The 16,821-nt window shown below is 45.0% G+C and overlaps 2 protein-coding genes across 4 annotated transcripts; one reads left to right on the forward strand and one right to left on the reverse strand.

Annotated features, from left to right (window-relative positions):
- Positions 1-2,219: 2,219 nt before the first annotated feature.
- Positions 2,220-7,303, reverse strand: LOC147048678 (EF-hand and coiled-coil domain-containing protein 1). 2 transcript variants are annotated; one of them, XM_085924063.1, is made up of 10 exons: positions 7,244-7,303; positions 5,125-5,771; positions 4,272-4,692; positions 4,058-4,192; positions 3,727-3,776; positions 3,416-3,530; positions 3,223-3,337; positions 2,969-3,073; positions 2,831-2,897; positions 2,220-2,765 (listed from the first exon to the last, which is right to left on the reverse strand). In XM_085924063.1, the coding sequence occupies exons 2-10, from the start codon at positions 5,702-5,704 to the stop codon at positions 2,599-2,601; spliced, it is 1,755 nt and encodes a 584-aa protein (XP_085780189.1). In that variant the 5' UTR covers positions 5,705-5,771; positions 7,244-7,303; the 3' UTR covers positions 2,220-2,598. The 2 variants fall into 2 exon arrangements, with proteins under 2 accessions (XP_085780189.1, XP_085780188.1); XM_085924062.1 differs by lacking the exon at positions 7,244-7,303 and having other exon boundaries at positions 5,125-5,800.
- Positions 7,304-9,422: 2,119 nt separating this feature from the next.
- On the forward strand, positions 9,423-15,349 carry etnk2 (ethanolamine kinase 2). 2 transcript variants are annotated; one of them, XM_085924694.1, is made up of 9 exons: positions 9,427-9,920; positions 11,265-11,402; positions 11,473-11,594; positions 11,682-11,822; positions 12,460-12,602; positions 12,804-12,887; positions 13,432-13,592; positions 13,667-13,740; positions 13,803-15,349. In XM_085924694.1, exons 1-9 carry the CDS (start codon positions 9,774-9,776, stop codon positions 13,873-13,875), a joined length of 1,083 nt encoding a protein of 360 aa, XP_085780820.1. In that variant the 5' UTR covers positions 9,427-9,773; the 3' UTR covers positions 13,876-15,349. The 2 variants fall into 2 exon arrangements, 1 of the variants encoding a protein (XP_085780820.1); XR_015067606.1 differs by lacking the exon at positions 13,803-15,349 and having other exon boundaries at positions 9,423-9,920; positions 13,314-13,592.
- Positions 15,350-16,821: the final 1,472 nt, after the last annotated feature.

Genomic DNA, 16,821 nt, shown 5'->3' on the forward strand with positions numbered 1-16,821 from the left:
TCAGTCCATAGGATGGTAATGTTTGTTCATTGGCTGTTCTCCAAACAAGGCGGCTCATAATTCTCTTTTGATTCGTATTGGACATACATAAAGACAACACAGGTATTGTGAAGAGAAAGAGCAAAACAATTTGCCAATTGTGCCCTAAAGCAGGCCAGCCGGTTGTCACACTTTCAGCCATAAACAAGACACTAAAAAAACTTGTAGAGCTTAGCTCACGAAACCTTCATGTCCTCCCTCACACATTGTCATGGCTGTGCTTGTAAGAATCCATTTGGTTTCTTATTCTTTGTATTTTGGCTCCCCGCTTCATTTACGTATAAGGCCAGTCTTCATTGTTACTGGGGGGCCTGGTCCATTAGCTAAAACAGCACCAAAGACTCACCATCAGTCCTCATAGAGCCAACTTGAAGTGGCTGTTTCCAGGAAGTTCACATCCCAATATAGCTTCTCTTATGTCTTGACAAACGTTGCGGTACATGAAGTCAGGAGGTTTTTCAAGATGAGCAAAACATTTAATGGATGTCACTGAAGTGTTAACAAGTTACTAGTTGTTCCTCTGCTTACACTAAATAACGTGTTGGATGTTCTCAAACTGGAATGAAGAAGTCGCTTTGAAGAATAATGTGCAGCCACAACTGTTGCCAAAAATTTGGAGGCCTGAAATGAATCAAATTGAGCTCCTACCGTATTAGTGCCCCAATTTCCATCTCATTCTCTTTGTTTTGGTGATACTGAATATGAAGAATGAAAGAAATTCAGTTTATCATGAGAAAGTAAAGTGGCATTTTGACCAATTGCAAAAAGTCCAGATGTCTTGGCTAAAACGCGCATGAGATGCTTGAATTATTTGCCACTTCTCAGACTTCTGTGTTACGTCAAAGGGGCCAGAAGAATACATCCTATGAATGTGAAAATATATACACTGTCAATCTTTTGTTTGGGGAGAAAGTGCATGTTATTTGTTTTTTCTTTTAACATAATCAACTCTCCTTGGTGATTTCTGTCATAAATGAGATTTTGAAGCAAAGAAACCTCTTTAAAGATGCAATTTCTCAAAAGCTGGGCCACAACACAAAGTACTGTCACTTGCTAATTTGACACTAGAGAGCGCTAGAGATCCCCCCGTCCCCCTGGTTCAAAATGACCTTGAGGAACATTATTTGGAGGGTTGAACTGCATTTGGTTGATCCATACATTTGTTCACTTCCCTTTTTTTTTTCATTTTCCTAACCCATCTTACTGAGCAGGTGCCAGCCTATTCTTCTAGTCTATGTTAATGGAGAGTTGTGAATACTTCTATAAGAGGGCAGATAATGCTTTTGTCTATTTATTATTAGAAGCACACAAAGCAATTTGTACATACAATATTTATTCTATATATAAGATTGTTTATTTTGTCCTGTCATTGTGGCTCTGTTACTTTGTCACCTTGGTGTCACCTGTTTTTCCTTTCTTTTTAATTTTTTTTTGGCAAATGCCCATTAGGTTTGTTTGTTTGTTTGTTTGTTTGTTTGTTTGTTTGTTTGTTTGTTTGTTTGGCTGCTTGCCACAGTCGTGGTGAAACGTTTGCATAGTGCCTAATAATGACCCCAAATGGCCTTAACTTCTATGAGAGCCAAGCTCGACTAAGAGTAACCAATCAAAAGCTTAGCGCCTTAAATTAGTCAATGATTTACAATTCCTTGATTGTGACATGCATTGTAACGTAATACGCTAACTTAGCCGTAGTGGAGGACTGGAAGCATTGCTTACACGCCATGCACAAACACCTCAGCAGTTTGGCTATGCATTTTCTCAAGGGCCTGGGATAAACATGGGAAAGATTTTGTCTGTCAAACACCAGGAAGCCTAAAAAAGTGCAGTGTTGCATGTCGTGCAATGTAAAAGAGCCAACCAAAACCCACGTACTGCCTTTTTAACCTCAGCGGCGCAACCCTGTTGAACTCACAAGGAACCAGATGGGCTCCCGGGCTCTTGCTATCCACATCTTTGCAGCGTACGAGGCGAAATTGTAAAAAAAAAAAAAAAAAAATACAAATAAGAGATTTGGGGGTGGCATGTATATTCACACCAGGGCTAAAGCTTGTGGCTTTCCTGTGGGTTCTTTCCTGACTTGCTGGGAATAAACGACTGTATTGTTTCATACCAGTCAACTGTGTCAACTGTTTTGTCTTTTCTTATAGATTTCATCACAGACAACTGAACCATTCAGAAAGGTAAAAAAATAAAAAATAAATGGGTGAAGAACTAGAAAAATAATTGCAATTATCTGGTAAGAATTCAAATATTCTTCACTTTTTTAACTTTTTTATAAGGCCCAAAACTCCTAGTGTTGTATGATTTAGCCACGACCTGTGTTTTGAATGAAGTTGAACATTTATTAGTCCCAGTGATTTTATGTTGGGAAAGTATCACAAATATAGCAGCGTTCAAAAACACTTTTCTGTCGTCCACTCATTCACTGTTCTTACGCGTTACATACTGCTAGAAAATGGACAAGAAAATGCTGATGGCAAGAAAACTCAACATTGTACATTGATTTGATAACATTTACGTTGCTGCAAAAGTAGACGAGAGAAAAAAAGTTCAGCTTGATTAGCAGGAGATGACCAGCGGGCTGCTGCTGCTGCCGCTGCTAGTTTGACGCCCTGACGATTTGCCTTCCCTCTCGCCTCCTTCGGCCTCGCCTTCTTCCCTAATATGATCAGTGGAGGATAACTGCACATAGAGGGCATCAGCGACCTGCAATACCTGGGATGGACCTAGACAGAGGAAAAAAGACAAATGACAAAAAGAAAGAAAAGAATCTTGGCGGAACATTGTGTACCATCTCCATGAGTGCACATATCCAGAGTATCCATCATGATGCTTCCCAGCTCCCGGCGGGATAAATTCTACACAGACAAGAAATATGATTAAGTTTGGCACAAATCATAGCAAATGGAGATGGGGCGGTGAGATTCACCTTATTGCGTAACTCCAGAAGTAACATAAGGGCATCTCTGAACTTGCCTTCTGTCAAAGACACACTCTCCCTTCTCTCTGCCCTTTCCTCCTTTTGATCCGGCCTCTAAAAAGGAGCAATATTGCAAAAAAATCCATTCTTTGGCTGGGATGACCAATATGCAGATGACACCATTTTCTTCCTTGAAAGGTTTCCACAATAACAGCTTTTGGAATGGCCACAATGAGCCCGTTTTTCTCGTCGACTTCACCCACGTTGTTGCTTGCCGCTTGCTTTTGTCCCTTCCAGCTGCAGCATCTGATGTTGCCTTTCGAATCAGTGCCGTCGTGCAGGTGGCCCTTCAACAAGACCACGTGACTGGACGAAAACCTAGCAGAAGAGGAACGTTTTTGGAACCACAGCAATGATAAGAAGAATGTTTGCTTTGGACGCTAAGAATGAGCTAACCCTTTGGGCCTGATGTGCTTCTTCACCTCAGATAGGCAGCGTTGTCCTTCGTCAGCTGCCTCCTCTTCATCAGAGGCAGCTCTTCCCTCCACTGCTCTCTGCAGACACTCGGCATCTGCAAACACACCGACTGACGTGGAGCAATGTGCAATGCAACAAGTGAAACCTCGGAAGTTAGAATGAACGTGTCTCAGATTTGGACAAAAAAGATGGCAAGTCCAAATTTGTGACTGAATACAGTATATCACACTGGTTTTTACATGTTGTTTGATGACAAATGTCAGATCTATTTCTGTCAGTCCCTCCCTCACCTGTCTTACTGCATAATTCTTCTCCTTTTGGAAGACAACTGCAGCCGGATCTGAAGGAGAAAGAGAAAAACACTTGATATTTTGGATCACGCTCAAGTTTAACGCTGAAAGTTAGCCGCCGGTCACTTTGACGATGACATCTAGCACACCCACAAAGCTGGCAGTATCTTGGCCTGCCAAAGATGTCCACCCAAATGTGTCAAAACTTGGAGCCGTTTTGAGCTGCTGGAATATTTAGTCTAGGTTCAGCCACCGACTTGTCATGTGTAAAAGAAAACGCCCTCGGGCCAAGGACCCTTCCGCTGGCGTGACAACCAAGATGTGAACATACCGGTACTGCTGCAGTTCACTCTCCAGCTGGCTGATCTTGGACTGGAGTTGTGGCACAGATTGGGCTTGTTCCTGAATCCATCGCACCCGCTCCAGGCCCAAGCTCAAAGCCTCCCTGGCTTCCTCCGCTCGCCGCCTGGTTGGAGGTCACGAAAACGATGCCATTCGAGTCTATCAGATGAGCGAGCGAGCATTTGATTGAAGCCAAACCCAACCTAATTTGGACGTTCTCCCTCCTGAGCGTAGACTCCACCCCTTGAAGCTTGCTCACTTCCCGGTATGCCCATCGCAGCTCTTCCTCCAGACGTTGGTTGAACTTGATGGCCTCCTCCAGCTGTCCGTCACGTGAGGAGCGGATCAGCTGCAACTCTCTTAAAAGCGGGTCCCTCGTGTCCCATTTTCTCCCAAACCTCCTCCCAGCGACGTTGAGCTGTCCTTTAATCCGCCGCGTGGGGACCAATTTGCCTTGGATGAGGGAAATGGAAGTCGTGCGCGCCGAAACGCCGACGGGAGCCGCAGACTGTGAGCGTCCCCTCTCTCGTCTCAGAGCCACTTCCAGGGCCAAGCAGCGAGCGTCGCTGCCTTGCAGGGCCGATCGGAGGTCCTCCACCAACTCCCTCAGCGCCGTTAACTCGTCTGAGGAAATGAAGGAAGAGAAAAGAGAGCAAGGGAACTGATGAGCATAGGCCCTTGCTGAAAATCACCTTAGAATGTGACCTTAATACGTCCATTCAGGACTAAGTCGCGAGAACATGAAGAAGCGTTATTCTTTTGTCGTCAACACTAAGTTTCATAGCGATCCATTGCAGGAGCGACATTGTGTGAAATGACACAGTATTATCATCCAAAGAAGAACTAGTCTGGGTGAGACCAGATATTTGACCTAGCCCAAAAACTGTAGGTCTATGTTTGTGCGGGGGGGGGGGGAATCACCGGTCCCTCAACATGCCCTCAGATCTACGGCCCTGAAATAGAAGATGCCGTTTGTGGCTTGGTCGATTTAACAGAATGTCAAAAGAACAAAGAAGGGGGGGGGCTCAACGTGCACAACTCCGTCCGCGTACGTACCCGAAGAAGTCTCCTCTGCAGTTCGACCAGCTGCGGATCTGTTGTGATTCCTCGTTAGATCAAAAGTGACCAATTTCCTCCTTCTCACACGAGGCCACCGAAGCCTGATGTGTCTCTCCACCAGCTCCGTCTCCTCGGTAACGGGCAGTCGCCACACACATTCCCCGGAGCCTCTTGGCGCAGAGCGCACGCGAAAGAAGCCGCACAGCCGCGAGTGAAAGTCCTTAAAAGTCATCTGACGAGGCAGCCCGGCGCATACGTCGATGAAGTCTTCCTCGTCTTCGTCGCCTTCTGCAGCCCCGGTTCCTTGAATGCTCTTCTGGGCTCCGGCGACACCGAGCACGGCGCAGAGGGTGCTGAAGTCCTCCGCCGACACACAATCGTCCCGGTTGGGGTAGGCAAGATGGTGGAAGACCTCTTGCAAGTACTGGTCTATTCCGGTGGCCAGAACGACGATCTCGTTCTCCACGCCGGGATCGGGGCAGTGATGGTGGGCCAAGGCGCTCCGGAGCCACTCGCTCCTCCGCGCTGCTTTCGGCCAAGGCTGGACGTACTTCCAAGCAAAAGCTGTGCGCTCCATGATCGCACTTTGACTAGTTCGCACAATCTTTAGGTCTTTCCCAGTCTAGCAAATCCAGATCTGCTCCCTACGAGAGAAAACAAAGTCCCATTCAAGCCTGACTCCACCCTCCAATGCAAATTCTCTGCGATGGGCTGGAGGTTGGTGCCTATGCCCCCCGTGCGGGGGGGGGCTGTTTCATTCAGGCTGATGGATTTTGGTTTGATCCTGAGAGCCCTCTGAGCATTCATTTCATGTGCGCTGAATTGTTTTCTGTACATGCATGTCTATCACAGTAAGATAGACATATGTATATTGCGTTACTAGTAGTGTGGGGGGGGGGGGGGGGGGGGACTGGGGACAACTGTACCAGTTTTGAAAGTTGTGTCTTGAACTTTCATGAATTCAATTGTGGCAATGACACACAAATGAACACTTGCTTGTTCAGTAGCTGAGGTGGAAGAGAAACTTGGATTGGCATCAGCAGGCTCCCTCCCTCCCTCCCTCCCTTTCAAAGTAAATGTGGGTGAACTCTTTGTGGAAATACCTGACCTCACCACTTGTCATTTGTTTGATAGCCAAAGTAAAGATTGCCTTGAGACACTCACCTGGGCATGACTAGGCCGCGCCATGCATGTTGCATCACATGCATTCCACTTTGTCACTAAAAAATGTGATTAGGTATGTTCAAGAGAAGGGAGGGCGGGCAAGTGATACTTTCCAAATATGAGAATTATGAAAATACTCTGATGTTCCAGAAATGATCTTCCTTAAAACTTGGAATGTGAAGATTTTTTCCAACATTCCAAGCAATGAAAAAAGGAAAAGAGGTTTCAGATGCAATAAAAGAAGACTCGGTCAACAAAAACATGCATTTCAGCGACTTTGAAGTTAAAAGTATACTCCAGTCATTCTTCACATCCATCTTGGTTACAGATGGCCATTTCTCAGCGGACAGACATTCTGCAAGCGTGCAATCTGGCCAACATGCATATACAAAACCTCATCCACCCACCAGGAATAATGGAATCCCCTTTGGACATGAAACGGAAATAATACTTTTCAGATCTGCTCAAAATGAGTCTTCAAGTTTCAGTATGTGGGTGGAACTTGCCTCTGTTGTAACTTATGAAATACACAGGGAATGGATTTCCACCCTTTCATTCGTATTTCATGCTTCCTTATGTAGTCCCTGATTGAATAAGTTTGGGTGTGTCCGTGTGTGTGTGTGTGTGTGTGTGTGTGTGTGTGTGTGTGTGTGTGTGTGTGTGTGTGTGTGTGTGTGTGTGTGTGTGTGTGTGTGTGTGTGTGTGTGTGTGTGTGTGAAAATAATCACTCTTCACGAGTCTTCCGACACACTCATCATGCAATCAGTGATAGATGAGGAGCGTGTCAACAGGACTTTTGACGTGACAAATTAGGCTGGAATGGAAGTAGGCTAGTAAGAGTTCAGCGCGTCAACGGAGATGTGATTTATGATCTGCTGTGATGATGCAAATTTCCTCATTCCTGAGATAGCCAGATAAACACGTCGACCTCTCAGCTGTCCAGGATGCGTACCTGAAAAGCTGCATCAATGTACATTCCATTTGAAATATTTGCCCTCTCGCTAATATTTCCACGAGACGAGCGAGCAGAGCCTGGGTGAAGTTTACGGAGAGCAGATGAGGCATGTGGCTACATGTAGCGAGCTCCCACATTGAGCCTGCCTGGGTGTGACTAAACACTAATATATGTCTGTCTCTGTGTCTTTCCATATTTGTCAATTTTGGACAATTCTAGTGTTTGCATCAGGGGCTAAATTGTTGGTCCAAGTTGTTTTTCATAGCAGTATCTGCTCACTTCGAAAGATTCTGTTTCGTAGTAATAATCGTCATCAAGGCAAGAATGTGGTTGTTGCAGTCCCAAAAGAATGATTTAATTTCCCCTACCTACCGTCAGTGAAAAACTCAATCAACAAACAGTATGTTCAGCGAACATTTTTTCTAATTGACTTTTTTGTCTCTCAATGACCTTTTCATCACAAAATAGCAATGTACGTCGCAGAGGAACGATGCTTCTCTGCAATTCTGCAACTAGTTTCACATTGGCAATCCTCTTCATGGTGCGGCCGATGAAAACAATCTTCATGTTGAAAATAATACAGTCACTACAATCAATACAGTTTGTCAGAGTTTGGCTGCTATAGGACAAAGCAGCATCTGGCACCCTACTTGTATAATATAAATAAAGCTGTGCAAACGAGTGAAAGCAAGAATAGGGGGGGCACCGGGCCCCCAAAAGCTTCAGCTGACTCCTTGACAACCTGCTGAGTAACATGGCTTCTAACGTGTCTGTCTTCACACACAATCACAAAATCAACAACTCATGTACATAGACTTGAGCCCTCAGCAAGGGGGGGGGGGACAACTGTACCAGTTTTGAAAGTTGTGTCTTGAACTTTCATGAATTCAATTGTGGCAATGACACACAAATGAACACTTGCTTGTTCAGTAGCTGAGGTGGAAGAGAAACTTGGATTGGCATCAGCAGGCTCCCTCCCTCCCTCCCTGTCAAAGTAAATGTGGGTGAACTCTTTGTGGAAATACCTGACCTCACCACTTGTCATTTGTTTGACAGCCAAAGTAAAGATTGCCTTGAGACACTCACCTGGGCATGACTAGGCCGCGCCATGCATGTTGCATCACATGCATTCCACTTTGTCACTAAAAAATGTGATTAGGTATGTTCAAGAGAAGGGAGGGCGGGCAAGTGATACTTTCCAAATATGAGAATTATGAAAATACTCTGATGTTCCAGAAATGATCTTCCTTAAAACTTGGAATGTGAAGATTTTTTCCAACATTCCAAGCAATGAAAAAAGGAAAAGAGGTTTCAGATGCAATAAAAGAAGACTCGGTCAACAAAAACATGCATTTCAGCGACTTTGAAGTTAAAAGTATACTCCAGTCATTCTTCACATCCATCTTGGTTACAGATGGCCATTTCTCAGCGGACAGACATTCTGCAAGCGTGCAATCTGGCCAACATGCATATACAAATACAGTCACTACAATCAATACAGTTTGTCAGAGTTTGGCTGCTATAGGACAAAGCAGCATCTGGCACCCTACTTGTATAATATAAATAAAGCTGTGCAAACGAGTGAAAGCAAGAATAGGGGGGGCACCGGGCCCCCAAAAGCTTCAGCTGACTCCTTGACAACCTGCTGAGTAACATGGCTTCTAACGTGTGTCTGTCTTCACACACAATCACAAAATCAACAACTCATGTACATGGACTTGAGCCCTCAGCAATCCCCACATTGAAATACTACAGTACTACCATAAATACTGAAACCAAGCGACTCACTCAACTTAGCATGAGTTGTCTTGATAAAAATCCTCACTTGCAATTTATTTTTTTAACAGCTTCTTTTTTTCTCTCTCTCTCTCTGCACTACAAGTCTTATTGTACAGTGTGTCGCATGAAAGCATCCACCTATTTGAAGTGATGACCAGATTGCTATACATAATGCAAATATCCATTTCACGTTTCTAATTCAAAATGTCTACTTTTGAAATTGCTGCGATGTCAGTCATTTGAGTTTGGTCATTCCAAACCCGATGATGCAACTTGACTGCCTCCATCTGTTCGCCAGTTGGAAGTACAATACGGAAGCTGTGGCGACCTCTAACGGGAAGAAAATATACTGCAGTGTATTTCCATTCGTCAAACTTCGGCCAGCTACGTCAAAACTCGGACATAATGGGCGCGTCGGCCGTGTCACCCGTCCGTCTCAAATGGCGGTACAATCGGATGATGCCGAATGGGCGGAGACATTAAGGAGGAAGCGCCATTAACCCTGCTGCTGCCGCTGTTGCTGTTCCTGCTGCTGACGGCCGCCCGCCCGGCGTCGTATATCTTCTCGCCAAAGACGGCTTTCATCCCACGTCCTCACAGCGACAACACTTTCCCACTTTCAAAGAAGACGGACGGACGGCCGGACGGACGGACGGACGGCACATCTCGTTTAACGCGTTGACTTGCACATCTCGTTGACTTGGCAACACTACCTCCCAATCGCTCACAACAACTCGGAGACGGTGGGATGGAAACGCAGATCCATGTGCCTGTCGGTTCGCCGGTTCTACCAAAGATTCACGTTTTTGTAGACGAGCACAACGTGACGGAAGGAGCATTGAAGATCATTAAAGAGCTGAGACCGGCGTGGAACACGAACCGTGTCAAGACCAAGGTACAAAATGTCAACTGAGAAGCAAGCTAGCAATGGGCTGCCTGCCGCCTGTCTCCCTGTAAGCTAGGCGAAAACTAATATTGACAGTACACTCACTACCGTGTTTGTGCATCGCGAGGGACAAACGGGAAAAAAAGACTTTGGGCTATTTTCTTCCCACGCGACTCTACCAACAAATGATCTCGCTGGGAGACTCGAAAGTATTTCTAGTGAACATTTGGGTGCAATACACCGAAAATGGACAAAATTGACGGTTGTTTCTCAAAAAGGGAACCGAAATGTATTTGGGCACATTCTCGACTAACTACATTTTATGCAAAAGACATTTGACTGAAAGGGTTGAACAATTCAATGCAAAGGCTCGTCTTGAGAAACTCTTGCAATGCAGGCAGGGAATTCAATTTGTACTATAGTGGAGCGATCTAGCTTCCAAAGCGGATCTGCGTTATTTGTATCATGGATTGCAACTCCTCCACAGTCCAAGAGCCACCCCACCTACCACTTATGCCATGAAGAAAAATAGGGAGCAGCAATTAGTCCAAACATTATGTTCAAATATCATTCCAACGTGATTGATGTTGGTTGAAAAGTGTGCTAGCGTCTACTGTCCAAACTACATTCCTGGCAGCACAAGTCATCAAAGTAAGTCGAGAGAAAACAAGTGCACAATGAGAGTTCATCAAAATGTCTTGTACTTATAAAGAATGAGTATATTTATAAAGAACGATTGTTTGCTGGTTTTATAAGTAGCTTGTGTATCACTGTGGGAGCTAATTGTCCCTTCACACACTTCAAAATGAAAATAGGCCAGTGACATGTCCACGTCAAACCCTTTTTACAAGCCAAAGTCCGTCGATCATTTTGTGGAAGGTAGACCAGGCGCCCCGCACTGTTTGACAGGGCACACATGAGCTGCAACACACTGTTCAATGTTTGCTTCCAAAGTTGCTCCAACAGCGTCCGTCCCTCCTCACGTGAACCAAGCTTGGCCCAATGTTTACGTCTGTCTGCTTCCAAAGTTGCTGTCTATGGACGTATGGGCGGTGTTAGCGGCGTATTGTGTGGCAGCAGGTGGAAAGGATCAGTCATGTAGTAGACAGACAACAGTGTTTTTGCCAGTGCGTCGGGCCTGAGGGCAGTCATAACAAGGATGGCCGCACGCCCACCTTTGTGATGGACCACGCGTGGAATGCCAGATATGCCTCATTGACAACCTGACATGTGACATACCGACCGACCGTGTCTGGGTGATTGTGTTGACTGCAGTTGAATGACTTTGTGTGATGAAAACAACTTTTGAGAGTCTGGAAAAAGAACCCACATTTTCTTGCTTTCTTTCTTCAGTTCTTCACTGAAGGGACAACCAACAAACTGGTGGGCTGCTATGTGGAGGAAAGTCCCGAACATGTGGTCTTGGTGCGCATCTATGGGAACAAGACGGAGCTAATAGTGGACAGAGACAATGAGCTGAAAAGCTTTCAGGTACATGCATCCACGTCAAAGCAGTTAGCATGGGTATTGTCTCGCATGATGTTTTCTTTTTCTCCTTCAGGTGCTGCATGCCAACGGATGCGCTCCCCGCCTGTACTGCACATTTCAAAATGGCATATGTTACGAATACATGCAGGGGGAAGCGCTTGGGCCTCAAGATGTCAGGGATCCTTCCTTGCTCAGGTTGGAACCATAGCCGCAATGTTGACAGCGCAATTGTCAAAGTCTGCTTTCACTTGTCAATGTGAATATTTGGCCTCGCTCCCGCAGACTGATAGCCAGAGAGATGGCTCATATCCACGCCATTCATGCGCATAACGGCTGTATCCCCAAACCCAACCTCTGGATTAAGATGCAAAAATATTTCTCCCTTGTGGCCACGGAGTTCACAGAACAAGCTTCAAACATCAGGTGACATGTTGCTTTGCTTAGTCGATATTACTTGAAGGATTTTGCTTGGAGATGGTTTGAGCACCACTATAGTCTCGAGTTTCATTCAGACAATAGGTTTTAACGTTCTGGAGTCTTGTCAGATGTTACAATGCAGTAATTGCTAAACCAATCTTTCTTTCTTTCTTTCTTTCTTTCTTTTTTGTACTCGTGAGATAAAAAATAAACAACCGGTGCCCAATAGTTTGGGTAAATGAGAAGGACTTGTCTGGGAGCTTCCACTGATGGCAAGAAAGAAGCAGCGAGGAGGACTGCCTGATTAACTCCTCATCACATCAATGTCATTGGCTTGGCTGAAGTTCTAATGAAGTCCTAAATTGACCCAATGACTTGCTTGCTTTATGGCTTTCTACATGCAAATATTGACTGTGATTTCAACTCGAGCATTAGCCTAGGTCAATATTAGACCAGCAGACTTTTACTGTGCATAAAGGTTTAGGTTATGTAAGCACCGGCACGTCGTCGTAAACCAAAGACCTCCTGTACTCTATCCTCGTTTTTTCATTGGACTTTGGTCGTCCTCCATTGCTGTGACATTGTCAACTCGTTTTGAATAGTAGCTCAAGTGGCAAGTCTGAATTTCTTCTCATCAATTTAGAATCCAAAAAGAAGTGCCCAGCAAGGAAGTGCTGGAGCAGGAGATGGTGTGGATGAAGGAGCATCTCTCCACCCTGGGATCGCCTGTGGTGCTCTGCCACAATGACCTGCTCTGCAAGAACATCATACACAACAGCAAAGAGGGTACATTTGTGTACTTGTGTCATTTGATGAACGTATTTGATATGCGTTTCTATTGAAGACGGATGGTGCTTTGCAATAAACCCACCAACTTCTAGTTGAAGTATGTCTATTAATTACTGTACTGATCTCACCCACTTAACTTCAAGTTAACCTGAACTCATGCACTGACAGCCTTCCTCTTCTTCTTCCTGTGTCTTTCAGCTCATGTTCGCTTCATAGACTATGAATACTCCAGTTACAATTACCAGGCGTTCGACATTGGCAACCACTTTAACGAATTTGCAGGTTGGTGACCTTTTCCATCCAGGTTCAATGGAGAGACAGACAGACAGGCAGGCAGGAGGGGGTCGAAATCTTTTGGGCATACGCTCTGCCCCCAACTCCTCATTTCACGAAGATGTCTGATGCCGCTGACAGACAGACAGACAGGCAGGCAGGAGGGGGTCGAAATCTTTTGGGCACACGCTCCGCCTCCATCTCCTCATTTGATGCCGCTGCCACTGTCTGCGTGGCTGAATCTCTATGCTCGTCACAAATGTTCGGTTTAGAGTTAGCCGGGCGGCTGTGCGGTTGCCGGGCGTCACGCAGGTGGAAATATTTGGCCCAATTCAAATCCACTCGTTTAAGCCTGCCTTTGCCTTTTCAAACGACGAACGACATAGATCGCGACCAGCGGTGCATGATAAGAGTCTGCTCTGATTTTGTGACTAGGCATGGCAGATCTGGACTATGGGCTGTACCCGAGTCGGGAGATGCAGATGGACTGGCTCCGATTCTACCTGCAAGCCTTTAAGCGCATGATAAGAGTCTGCTCTGATTTTGTGACTAGGCATGGCAGATCTGGACTATGGGCTGTACCCGAGTCGGGAGATGCAGATGGACTGGCTCCGATTCTACCTGCAAGCCTTTAAGCTTATCACCAAGAAAACAGAAGAGGTCAGCGCAAAAGAACTGGAGACGCTCTATGTGCAGGTCAACAAGTTTGCTCTGGTAAGGAAGCAAATCGACATTGGCTTGGTTAAAGGCACTGTGATGTCACTCAACTCGACCTTGTCTCTTTGAAGGCTTCCCACTTCTTTTGGGGTTTCTGGGCCCTCATTCAAGCTAAATACTCCTCCATCGACTTTGACTTCCTCGGGTAAGTTCACCAAATGTACACTATCAAAAGGAAGGTAACTTGAAGCTATTTGCTTCTCACAGGTACGCTGTGTTGCGTTTCAACCAATACTTCAAGATCAAGCCCGCGGTGATGGCCTTGCAGATTCCAGAGTGAGCGAAAACCAAGGCAGCCACAACAACAATGGCACTTGTTCATTCAGTTGGGGCCAACGATGGATGATTTGGACCACAGATTTTTCCTCATGGCACTTTGCCCTAAAGACTTGATTCCTCCCCAAATGTAGCTCTCAATGTTTGTCTCTCTTATTTGTCTTACAAACAAACACTGGAGGTCTTGCATCCAGGCAGCTGAGCTCTTGCGTGATCTTTTGACTTAACTCCTCAGAATGAGTGCCTCAGCAGCCATTAAGAAGAAGTGCTTAGGTGGACCAATCAACATTTCTCAGAAAGTGGAGTGTGCATTTGACACCATTCTTTCCTTTTCTGGTGCTAAAATTCCGCCAATCCACCACCGCTACTTGTCGATGTACCGAATGTGAACGTGCAATGTTTGGAGATGTGCAAAATGGAAAAGCTTTCCGATGCCTCGGAGTGATCGAGGAGGGAAAAGCAGTGTATGCGCATCTGCTTATTTATTGGAAGACTCGTGTAACATCTCTGGTCAAGCAACTGCGTGGACTGTGCAATGACGCTGCTGTATGAAGTTAGATGGGATTTGACCTTAAAGCGCTTTATTTTTTTCCCCCTCTTCTCTCTCTCCACCATCTTGACTTTTATGGTCACACTGAGCCGCTTGGTTGAACATTCCTTCGGAACTTTCCAGACCATGGAAAATCACCGCCTCGGCTCCCCCGCAACACTGCAAAGGTCCTTGATGCAAACCGTTTCAGCTTTATTTTTAACGCACAATATGTGTGCTAAGTCAGCATTTTTAAAGGCATTCATGTTGCACTGCCTGCATATGGACCACAAAGAGCAAGCAAGGGACCTGGTGTTAGTTGTAAATGACTAGATGCAGGGAGGGCTTTCAATTTTACACTGAGATCTGCTCTTATCCCCCCTCCCCCCTCTTTTAAAAGAACTACTGTGTTGTCAACTTATGCAGTTGGCAAGGGAAGTTGAGGTTTGTGCACTGATAGTGATTTACTTTTGGTGTTCAACATGTTTCCCACACATACTAAAGCAAGTTAACATTGCTAAGCCAGCTAAATTAGCAACTGACAATGAATCAAACACTTGTTCTTTTGAGTGCTGACTCAGGGGACAAATTGAAAAAGTGAAATACTGTTAACGTGTGCATTTGATTTGTCTTATTCATGGTGTTGAAATCCTACTGAAACGCTTGGTGTGCTTGCAAAAGCTTCATTTGAGGTTCACATGTGATGTCAGACTTGACATCATTAAAGAATCACTATACACATGAAGGATTATTTATTTTTCTTTTTTCTGAATGGTTCATTGACTGTGACAAATGAAGAACGTAAAGATGAAGGGTGTAAACAGTCTTATACTGTAAAATCTTTGTGTACATTGATTGATTGATTCATTACACTTTTGTGGGAGTTGCAAGATCTATTTAACATTTCTTGGCTGTTGCTTCATAAAATGCATAGAATTAAAAACGGCATGCCGGTTGATTGTGTCATTGATTACATTTCGACAAACTCCACACACATACTTCTGTCTGTTCCTGCCACCGGGCTGAGGAAGAAAGCACCAAATCTTGCTTGGCCACCTAGAGAAAAACATGACGCAATGGGAGATGCCCTAGTGAGGTGACATTGGCAGTGAGGCGGAAATCAGTGGTTCCAAACCACCGGGCCGCGCACCGATACCGGTCCGTGGATCACTTGGTACCCGGCCGCCAAGCCGCACAGAAAAAAAATTCGATATTGTTTTTATCATCGACGATCAATTAATTCAGGTCAAGACGCTCGTCCGGGTCACGTGGCATGTTCCCCCTGTCGAGCGCGCAAAACTAGCAAAAAGATTTTACTTTGAAATGTGTTTTTGTTTTGTTTTTTCAAATAATTGGCGATTGTCTCCCAATTACATCCGTCGGTGCATCTGTGTCTCTTGACAGCTTCATTCCGGTCAAGAAGCTCGTCCCGCGCGCACGTGGCGTCACCCCAGTCGAGCCCGCGAAGCTAGCAAAAAAGAGCAAGAAACAGAGACGTATATAATAAATAAAGAGAGGCTACGACTTCTAAGAAAAGGAATGCTGCATTGAAAAGAACATTGCAGGAGTCCTACTTAAAATAGGGATTTATCGCCACATGTGACTGACGCGGCTAGCCCGCTGCACATTATGTGGCGACAGGCTAGCTAACGAGGCGATGAAGCCTTCAAAACTGCTTTGACACATGGAGAGCAAGCATCCTGCATTAAAAGACAAACCGTTGGAATTTTTGGAAAGAAAAAAAACGTAACATTGTGTCCGATTACGCCGAGATGGGAAACAAGCTGAGTGCCCCCACTAATTCAATGTAATGCTGAGGGTTTTTTTTTTTTATGTGGTTTATATTTGGTTTTATGCCAGTCGTATCCTTTTATTTCATCGTATTGATTATAAATGTATTATTTATTTGTATAAAGGCCGGTCCGCAAAAATATTTGTGACACCTAACCGGTCCGTGGCGCAAAAATTGTTGGGGACCACTGGTGTCAATGATGCAGTGGTGTGGACAGCAAAATATAGTCGTCACAAGTGGAATCATTTTGATCGCATCCTTGAGCAATTAAAACCCTAAGCCTAGTTTGAAAGACCAGTTTGAAACCCTAACCCTAGTTTGAAAGCCTAATACGATCAGCTGTACTGGAAAATGTCAAATTACAAAGAGCCAGCAGTGCCCTACGGTTATTCTCTCATTCCTCATCTAGAGGTGTGTGTGCACGTGTGTGTCTGGTTCGACAAGTTCTTGTGGGAAGATTTTCATCTGGAACTCTGCCAGCTTGAATGCACAGATTGGTGTACGCCACATTCTATAATTGTTACACAACAATTTGTGATTGGCAGGCGTTACCTCGTCTCTAGTGCAAACTCGACTAGGATAAGTTCCACTAGTGCACACACAGAGCAAAAGGCATTTTTTATTTCCTT

Source organism: Syngnathus leptorhynchus, chromosome 11 (assembly GCF_054491065.1).
Source record: "Syngnathus leptorhynchus isolate UIUO chromosome 11, UIUO_Slep, whole genome shotgun sequence".
NCBI classification, from domain to species: Eukaryota; Metazoa; Chordata; class Actinopteri; order Syngnathiformes; family Syngnathidae; genus Syngnathus; species Syngnathus leptorhynchus.

Coding starts and splice junctions, on each gene's coding strand:
- LOC147048678 (XM_085924063.1), bottom strand. CDS start 5,704: ATGGAGCGCACAGCTTTTGCTTGGAAGTACGTCCAGCCTTGGCCGAAA. Junction 4,193..4,271: donor AGGGAGAACGTCCAAATTAG/GTTGGGTTTGGC, acceptor ACCTCCAACCAG/GCGGCGAGCGGAGGAAGCCA. Junction 3,074..3,222: donor AGCAAGCGGCAAGCAACAAC/GTGGGTGAAGTC, acceptor GCTCCTTTTTAG/AGGCCGGATCAAAAGGAGGA.
- etnk2 (XM_085924694.1), top strand. CDS start 9,774: ATGGAAACGCAGATCCATGTGCCTGTCGGTTCGCCGGTTCTACCAAAG. Junction 11,403..11,472: donor ATGAGCTGAAAAGCTTTCAG/GTACATGCATCC, acceptor TTTCTCCTTCAG/GTGCTGCATGCCAACGGATG. Junction 13,593..13,666: donor AGGTCAACAAGTTTGCTCTG/GTAAGGAAGCAA, acceptor GTCTCTTTGAAG/GCTTCCCACTTCTTTTGGGG.